Source organism: Octopus bimaculoides, chromosome 27, assembly GCF_001194135.2.
Source record: "Octopus bimaculoides isolate UCB-OBI-ISO-001 chromosome 27, ASM119413v2, whole genome shotgun sequence".
NCBI classification, from domain to species: domain Eukaryota; kingdom Metazoa; phylum Mollusca; class Cephalopoda; order Octopoda; family Octopodidae; genus Octopus; species Octopus bimaculoides.
The window spans coordinates 21,385,342-21,394,681 of NC_069007.1; the positions used below are offsets into that span (position 1 = coordinate 21,385,342).

At 37.7% G+C, this 9,340-nt stretch overlaps 2 protein-coding genes across 8 annotated transcripts in view; one reads left to right on the forward strand and one right to left on the reverse strand.

The window, feature by feature from the left end:
- LOC106867800 ((Lyso)-N-acylphosphatidylethanolamine lipase) overlaps positions 1-3,359 on the reverse strand; it is a 12,257-nt gene extending 8,898 nt beyond the window's left edge. Inside the window, exon 1 of one of the 4 annotated variants that reach the window (XM_014912797.2) lies at positions 2,792-3,359. Coding sequence is in view for 2 of the 4 variants with exons in the window: in XM_014912794.2 (XP_014768280.1) it covers positions 380-396 (17 nt within the window). In the remaining 2 variants the exon portion in view is untranslated. Of the gene's footprint in view, positions 1-379; positions 951-2,791 lie in introns of those variants that run through there. The other 3 variants (XM_014912796.2, XM_014912794.2, XM_014912795.2) reach the window with 3 other exon arrangements.
- A 2,551-nt stretch (positions 3,360-5,910) lies between these two features.
- The window catches only part of LOC106867801 (probable serine/threonine-protein kinase MARK-A), a 14,392-nt gene continuing 10,962 nt past the window's right edge, over positions 5,911-9,340 (forward strand). The window contains exons 1-2 of one of the 4 annotated variants that reach the window (XM_014912800.2): positions 5,911-6,468; positions 8,437-8,518. The gene's annotated coding sequence lies outside the window, so the exon portion shown is untranslated. Of the gene's footprint in view, positions 6,469-7,100; positions 8,282-8,436; positions 8,519-9,340 lie in introns of those variants that run through there. The other 3 variants (XM_014912801.2, XM_014912798.2, XM_014912799.2) reach the window with 3 other exon arrangements.

The window sequence follows — 9,340 nt, forward strand, 5'->3', positions numbered from 1 at the left end:
GTAAGAAAAAAAACAAAAACAAAACAAAACAAAAAAATAACTCAACACCGGTTGTCAAGCAGCGATGAGGAAGAAAGATAAAGACACACAGAGAAATGTATACAAACACACACACACACACACATCTATCTATCTATCTATCTATATATATATATATATACACACATGCACACACACACACACAACGGTCTTTTTCCAGTTCCATCTACCGAATCCAGTCACAGGGCTCTGGTCGGCCCGGGGCTATAATAAAAGACACTTGCCTAAGGTGTCACGCAGTGGGACTGAACCCAAGTACACACGATCGGGGAAGCAAGTTTCTTTTCCCTTTCCTTTTTTTTTTTCTATAATAAAAACAATATCTATATACATCACATACCTGTGCGATTCTTCCATTGTGTGTGACTGTGTGTATATTAGATGTCATATAGATGTGAACTACGTTGAGAAATGTGTGTATTACGTCGTCGATGTATATTTATGCGTATATATATATGCGTGTGCGTGCGTGTGTGTATGTGTGTGTGTGTGTGTGTGTGTGTGAGGTAGCCAACTCAATTAATAGCGGCTCACAATTTTGTGATGTAATGTTTGTATACGTCTGTGGAGATGGTGGTGGTTGTGGCGGTGGTGATGATAGTGAAGTTTACTGCGGGGGTGGTGGTTGTGGTGGTGGCGATGTTTCGCAGACTAACTTGTGTAGTGTACGTGTCTGCGTATTACATCATATATAACTTGCATGTGTGTGTGTGTGTGTGAGAGAGAGAGAGAGACAGACAGACAGAGAAAGTGTGTGTGTGTGTGGCTGAGCCTGAAGCGTGTCTTTGTGTTTGAGTTCGTTGTGTGTCTGTGCCTCCGTCCTACAAAATGTTTGCGTCTACGTTACGTAATATGTATGTGTATGAACCGAGGTGAGTGTCATGTTTGTATGACGTCACAGTAGTGGCATTTGGAGTTTAAAATGTTTGATAAGGAGTAATGAAGGAGAAGAAGGCTGAGAAAGATGGGGAAAATAGACAAGAAGAGTGAGCTTAAAGAAGTGGGAGAAAGATAATGAGGAAGAGAGAGAGAGAGAGTGTGTGCGTATGTGGGAGACTCGAGTTTGTAAGAGAATGCGTATGAGAGTGTGTTAGAGAAGTGTGTGTATGTGAGTGAGAGAGTATGTGTTTGTGAGAAAGGAAAAAAATATAAGAAAAGGTACGACGTATGACGAAGGGTGGTCTGAACAGCTTTATAAATTTCTGGGCAAAGCAATGCATTAATTATTCTGTTCTCTTCTAGGCACAAGGCCCGAAATTTTTGGAGATGGGGGTCAGTCAATTACATCGACCCAGTGTGTAACTGGTACTTATTTAATCGACTCCGAAAGTATGAAAGGCAAAGTCGACCTCAGCGGAATTTGATCTCAGAACGTAGCGGCAGACGAAATCCCGCTAAGCATTTCGCCCGGCCTGCTAACGTTTCTTATTTCTTTATTGCCCACAAGGGGCTAAACACAGAGGGGACAAACAAGGACAGACAAAGGGATTAAGTCAATTTCATCGACCCCAGTGCGTAACTGGTACTTAATTTATCGACCCCGAAAGGATGAAAGGCAATTTCTGAGGCTTCTACCTCACTCCATCCCGTTTTTCGGACCCCAAAAAGGGTTTTGTAGCATATTAGGATGTCACAGGAATTCATTCAAAGAAAAATAAAAATCCTATGATTGAAACAAGTAAAAGATAAAAGAAGATAAAAGGCAAAAGATTTTTAGAGTGAATTACCAGACGGGTCACTATATTCTCCCTTCTCCTATTTTGCATTCACATGAATCCCCTACTCATGCATCCTCTGCCATCCCATTTATACCCACATCTTCATACTTCAAGAGAATGCTCTGGCACATCATCACCATCTCTGTAGCTCTCTCCCACTCGTTCTCTCTCATTCTCACCGTCTCCTCCCTCCCTCTCTCTCTCTCTCTCCCTCTGCCTAGGGTAACCATTCTCTACAACAAGACACCTGTTTTTGTCCCTCTGTCATCCTCTAGCCTCTCATCACCTGGCACAAAGACGACCCCTTCAATACTGCTCCCCTCTCAAAGGATCTTCATCTTGCAAGTTACTTGGTGACCTCACTGCTGCTGGTGCCACGGAAATGGCATCCAACTCCAGTCTGTAGAGTGGTTGGCGTTAAGAAGGGCATTCAACCATTAAAAAAAAACCATGCCAAAATAGACAGGGGAGCCTGGTGCAGTCCTTTCACTTGCCAGCTTCTGGCAAATAGTTCTCCGTATGCCAGCAAGGAAGACGACAATTAAATGATGACGATGATGATGATGTGTGCGCGCATGCACGTACATATATATGTATACACACACACACACATATATGCAGTTGTGCATATAAAATTATTTACGCACATGTAAATATATATGTATACACAGACACATATACATGTGTGTGTGTGTATGTGTAAGGTATGTATTGAGAGACAAATATCTACCACATACCTAAATATACACAAACATACATCTCATACAATAGGTTCATATATATATATATATATATGTTTAAGTTTTAACTGCAGTTATTAATAAACCGTCTATTTGCCACAAATCTCATATTACACGCACTTACACACACAAACACACACACAAAAGCAACAGTCCTGTACAAGAGGTACCAACAAACGGGTTTACCTACAGCCATCCTCGATGGAAGAAATAGCAGCCCCAAATCCCTCAAACCGCACCATTTCACCTTAAATAAGATACAACACAATAGAAAGATCATATAATCCGACTTACCCTTAAGAAAACGGGGTGGTCAACGCTGGAGTGCTTTTGTTTTTGATCATAAGTCTTCTGGAAGAGAATTGACCTGTAGTTTATTCGCCTTGCGTGGAATAGATGTCAAGGCATATCGGAAGTATATTTGGTTTCAGGCTTGTTCTGCTGGGAGGGGTGGTGTATTTTGAAAGAGGTCAGCTTTTGTTGAAGGTTAATATTTACGCGAAGATAGCGTCCTCGCGAAGAGTGAAGACGACAGAACAGGTCAAAGAGATTCGGGAGTCGAAAAGAGATAATACAGGGGAGGTAACTCTTAAAAGCAACGTATTTGCGTGTGTGAAGACGACTCGCATTTGGACCAGGGGAAATTGCTTGTAAACGTGGACATATGTGTGTGTTTGTTACCTGTGTATGTGTGTGTGTGTATCTATCTATCTATCTATCTATCTATCTATCTATCTACCTATCTATCTATTTATCTATCGATAGATATTTATCTATCTATTTATCTATCTATCTATCTATTTATCTATCTATCTATCTGTCTGTCTCGCTACCTGCCTGTCTATCTTGGTAGCTAGCTGATTATCTCTCTATCTCTCTGTTTGTCTGCCTGCCTGCCTGTCTGCCTTGCTAGCTAGCTGATTGTCTGTATATCTATCAAGCTAGTTAACTGTCTGTCTATCTATCTAGCTAGCTAGCCAGCTAACTGTTTGTTTGCCTGTCTGTCTGTCTAGCTATGTATGTATGTATGTATGTATCTGTCTGTCTGTCTGACTGTCTGTCTGTCTGTCTATCTATCTATCTATCTATCCATCTGGGGTTTTGGAAAAATTTTTATTCATTAAATTTGGAGTTATGTTATTATTTAGAATTTATTCAAAGCCTTGTGAGTGGATTTGGTAGACGGAAGCTGAAAGAAGCCCATCGTATATATATATATATATATATATATATATATATATATATATGTGTGTGTGTGTGTGTGTATATATATATATATTTATACACACATACATATATATACCCATTCATATTTACCTATTGTAAATCTGTTACGTATTTATTCAAATTCACCATATTATATATTTTATTACAGAATTTGTAAAATCTATGTCAAAAGATAATGTTTAGTCACGTAAACAGTCTGAACGTTTGATCAGCCAAACAAACACGATTGGTTGTTGTAATGTCATGGCTGATGAAATCAAACATTTATAATTATAGATTTTGATAACCCAGCTACAAGCATGGCTGTGTGGTAAGAAGCCGACTTCCTAACCACATAGTTCTGGGTTCAGTCTCACGGCATTGCACCTTAGGCAAGTGCCTTCTACTGTAGCATTGGGCCAACCAAAGCCCTGTGAGAGGATTGGTAAACAGAAACTAAAAGAAGCCCGTCATATATATATATATATATATATAGTGGCTGCTTTCTCGTACATGAACAAAGCCATTGTTACAAACAATCATGGAAATGAATTATTGATAATGCAACATGAGGCCTGCCAAAGATTTGCATATTTTATTGCAAAATGCACAGCTGTGTTGGCTGGCAGAAGGAACAGGTGCCACAGGTATGAAGTCTTTTGATGTGTATTTTTAATTTTCCAACTGAATGGCACACATATATCTATGTGTGTGTCTTTGTGTCTGTGTTTGTGTCCTTCCCCCCACCCCCACCCATAACACTGCTCGACAACTGGTGTTAGTGTGTTTATGTCACCTGTAACTTAGCAGTTTTGCAAAAAAGAGGCTGATAGAATAAGTACTAGGTTTTAAAAATAAACAAGTCCTGGGGTCAATTTTTTTGACTAAAACTCTCCATGGCAGTGCCCCAGCATGGCCACAATCAAATCACTGAAAGAAACAAAAGTAAAAGGCAAAGGACAGATTGAAGTTAGCCACTTGTTAGAGTGCTTGAAGTTTAGTGTTGACAAAAACCAAATGTACTTTTTGGCTAACCCAATATACATACATACATCTTGGACCAGATGAGAATGTCAGCTACGATGGACCCATAAATAAGGAGAAGACCAAGATAAAATATAAAATCGATCAGTTCACAGAGAGAACAGTACATGGGTACATGGCAATAAAAAAACTCAAACCAGAGAAGGAATTGATTGCGTGAAAAGCTTGGCAAGGAGTACTAGCAAGTTTAAAGACTACTTGCATGCAATCCAAGAACACAAGATCCACAGCAAGTGCCAACAGCATAAGAGGCAAACAACAAATGTAGAGTTTGCATGAACAAGACTGAAGACATGAACCACATTGTTGCTAATTGTGAGAGAATGCCATCTAGATATTGTCTACCTATGAGGCATGATGTGGTGGCCGGAATGGCCTGGAATAGGATAATTAGAGAGAAAACATCTACCAACAAAGTCGACCATATCACGACTGATGAGTCAAAGGAATATTGGTGCAACTTAAAAATTAAAACAGCCAAGTTAAAATAGGTCTGGCCATATATTGTCACGTGGGACCACAAAGAAAAGATATGTTCTGTTGTGGAAATCAGCTGGTCTCTGGAAAAACAAATGCGGTAAGAGAAATAGAAGAGAAAGAAGGCATTTGTGGACCAACGATAAGGAGTTTGCAAATCCAGTGCCCAAGATACACTTTCAGTTTCATTCCTATTATTATTGGAGCAACAGGATACGTAGCATCCCATCTGTGTGGGTGGACTTGGGATCTTGGAGGAGAGAGAATGTTAACCCATAACTCATTTGCTACAAATGATCACAATATTGAGGACTATAAAACTCTTGAGATTTAAAGGTTGATAGGCAAAACAGGATGATATCCTTCACAACCTTGCTATCAAATACATGACCAGCGAAAATTTACTCTCAATTAAAAAAAAGGGAAGAACATACATATATATTATATAAGCAGAAGAAATAAAAACAACACAGAACCATAAAAAAATAAAGGAAAATATGGCAGGTGGAAAGGTAGGTTAATTACGTAAGATAACAGAAATAATAAACCTCACTTTTAAGGAAAATGTAGAGAGAATGAAAGGGGGAAAGTGATAGATAGAGAGATATGGTGGTAGAGTGACAGAGAAATCTAAAAATAAGAGCGATCGTGGTGGAAGGACAAACAGAAGAGGAAATAAAATAGATAAAGTGTACACGTTTATGTAAATTGGGACAGAAGGAGAAATCAGAGGGAGAGGGAGAGAGAGAGGTGTGAAAAGCCTTGACAAGCGCTTGTTTAGTTAACACACGTAAGACACGGGTGACTCCTTCATTACATTATCAAGTAATGTTTGTTAATTACCGACCAACATGGACTGGAACAGGCGACAAAGGAAGGACCTATTTAACTTGAAGCCCTTATTACGGATTTCTGTGTGAAAACAAAAAGACAAGTTATTTAAAAGAAGTGGGGGGAAAGAAAGAAAAACAGGCGAAATCGTGCTATGAAATCCTACCACATCCTAGTAAATTCGTTATGGTTTCAGTCAGCAGAAATTGTATAAATAAACTATACAAAAAGTTATTTATATAATTGATAAAAATACTATAATTTCGTAGAAATTTGTGTTTTATGAAGTGGTACGAGGTGCTGTTTTCCTAAACTCAAAACTGATAATTTTAGTGAAAAGTTTACGTGAGCAAATGACATCAATAGTTGGACCAAGACACCTGGATTTGAAATAAGGAGTATTTAACTAAGAGGTAAGTAAAAAAACAGGAAAGAAAAAAGTGTTTGAAACGATAAAAAGTGGTTTATATAATCTTTGCTACCATTATTAATATACGATTTGCGATTTAACTCCGCTTTTACTGTCGTTGTGTGACACTCTGGGCAAATGTCTTCTTCTGTAGCCCAGGGCCGATCAATGCCATGTGAGTGAATTTGGTGGACGGAAGCCCGTCGTGTGTGTGTGTGTGTGTATGGATAGATATGGTCGGTCTATGGGGACCCTCTCCCCTTTCGGCTACGGGGAATACGAATCTGCAAAAAAATTGGTAAAACTCGACATTTCTAAATTACCACCCCCAATCCCATTTCCTCCATTTTTCACTTTTTTCAGAATTTTTTTTTTTCAAAATTGCGGAAAAATACGGAGATTATGATTGAGAAAAATTTCCAATAATTTTTGAAAATTGATTTTTTAAGATTTTTTTTTTTTTTTTTTTGCTAAATATGCGGAAAAATACGGACATTAGGACATTATGATTCGGACAAAATTTTCAAAACATTTCTGGACTTACGGTTAGGGTTTTAGGGTTGGGGTTTTAGGGCTAGGGTTAGGGTTTTAGGGTTAGTGTTGGGGAAAAAAAGTCAAAATTGAAGAAGTTGGGGTGGGGAAGAGGGGAAAAATTCACAATGCCGATTTTTGGCAATTTTCCGGAACCTCCGTATCCGAAAACGGGGATTGTTTGGAGGAAATACCAATAAGGTATGTATACTAAAACCGTGAAGCATGTTCCGTAATAACCGGCTAATCAGATATGAGATAATAACAAGTCAAAGTAAATAACTCTGAAAAGGGCTTTCGTGCGTTCCCAGAGAATATTACCTCAGCAGCGCTAGTGTTGGTATATTCGTGAATAAGTCACTAACCGAAATAAATATTGTTTAGGAAATACTATTTACTTGTTTAAGGGTTGTACTGGATAAATTGCGAAAATAACTCTATCAGTTCAAATACTAAGAAATAAGCATACTCAATTTGATCGATACCAAATTATTTAGGAAAATGAATGGGTTATTTCTCTTAGATGTTTAAAATGTAATATATTACTTATATGTAGTCAATATAAGGATCCCTTCCAGGGGCCCTATTATCGATTTTTTTTCAACAATCTAAGTATGTCACTAGGTTTCCAGACACAAGTTCTACTCACATGTCAAGTTCCATAAAAATCGATAAAACGGTGTAGGAGTTAGCTAAAAAAAAAAAAAAACCCACAAGCACACCCACAGAAAGAATTTACCACATATGTAGTGGATATATATGATTATGTGATTTATATATGTGTATATATATATATATAGGTGAGAAAGTTGGTATGTGAAAGCACGTAGTTGGATGTATAAAAGATAATAACACATACATACGCACGCACACACACACATATATAGCTATATATGTGTGTGTATGTAGGTGTGTGACTACCGGCTTAGATAAGGAAATCCGGGATATACAAAAAACAAAACCCTAAAGAAACCAAAATAAAAGAAACGAACTTGATGGACAAGTGTTGAACACCTTTGACTATAGGGTCCGCAACAATAGGGTTGGTCTGTATAAATTGTACTTTTCACAACACCGCAACCCCCACCACCACCGCTGCTGCTGGTCTCATGAATTGCTTTTTCCCCAACCACCATCATTATCAACACCACCACCACCTCAACAACCAGTACGTCCACTACCGCGAGTATTGTAACTTCTCAGTAGTTGTCGAGTAACCTGTTTCTCATGCAAATAGCAACTACGTTCAATATCAACAAAAACCACTTTGGACTTTTATATATCAGGTAAGATAGATATTCGCTTTTCTCGATTGGTAGAGTTGTCGTTGTTGTTCGGGGTTCAGGTAGGTCCTGATAGAGTTAATCAGGTATATCTATGATTAAAGGTATCCTAGTATTTGACGATCGCGTATTTCTTTATTTTTCTTTTGTATATTTAGGACTGTATAATTCCATATGTGTGTTTTCTTTCAAGACGGTCTGGTGTGATATGAGCGAAATTTGGTTTCTATTTTTAGCAGGGTAAGCGAACCATTCGGCTACTCAACTCTATCTATCTATCTATCTATCTATCTATCTATCTATCTATCTATCTATCTATCTATCTGTCTGTCTGTTTATCTATCTATTTACCTGTCTGTCTGTCTATTTATCTATTTACCTGTCTGTCTATCTATCTATTTACCTGTCTTTGTCTATCTATTTATTTACCTGTCTGTCTGTCTATCTATCTATCTATCTATCTATCTATCTATCTATCTATCTATCTATATATCTATCTATCTATCTATCTATCTGTTTGTCTGTCTGTCTATCTATCTATTTGCCTGTCTGTTTATCTATCTATCTACACACACGCGCTCGCTAATCACGAACAGTGAAAATGGGTACTCAATATCACATTTGTGGATAAATATTCTTTATTTGTGGATAACCCACAAACAAAAAAAATGTCTGTGTGTTTATTTCAACAGTCCTACACTCTATATTCTCAACTTTAAATTGCTCTCGCTTTTCTATAACTTTCTATTATGACAGCCTTTGTTACAACAAAAGATTTATATCAGTGTAGAAAACTAAAGCGGTTTGTTCAGGATGACCTAACTCATTAACCGTACAATAATTCCTGAATAATTAAGAAATGTGTTGTTTTCCTTCTTTTTCTTTATTCACATTGTCATTAACGTTCTTTATCTAAGTTTTCATTATGTAAATGATGAAAATTGAATTTTGAAAAGACACCTGTTGCATCGCTTTCTTAAGCTATCTTCTTCATTTTTATCTATCGCATGACGATAATTCTGGGCGCATATTTTTAGCGTGAATTGTATGTGTATTATATAT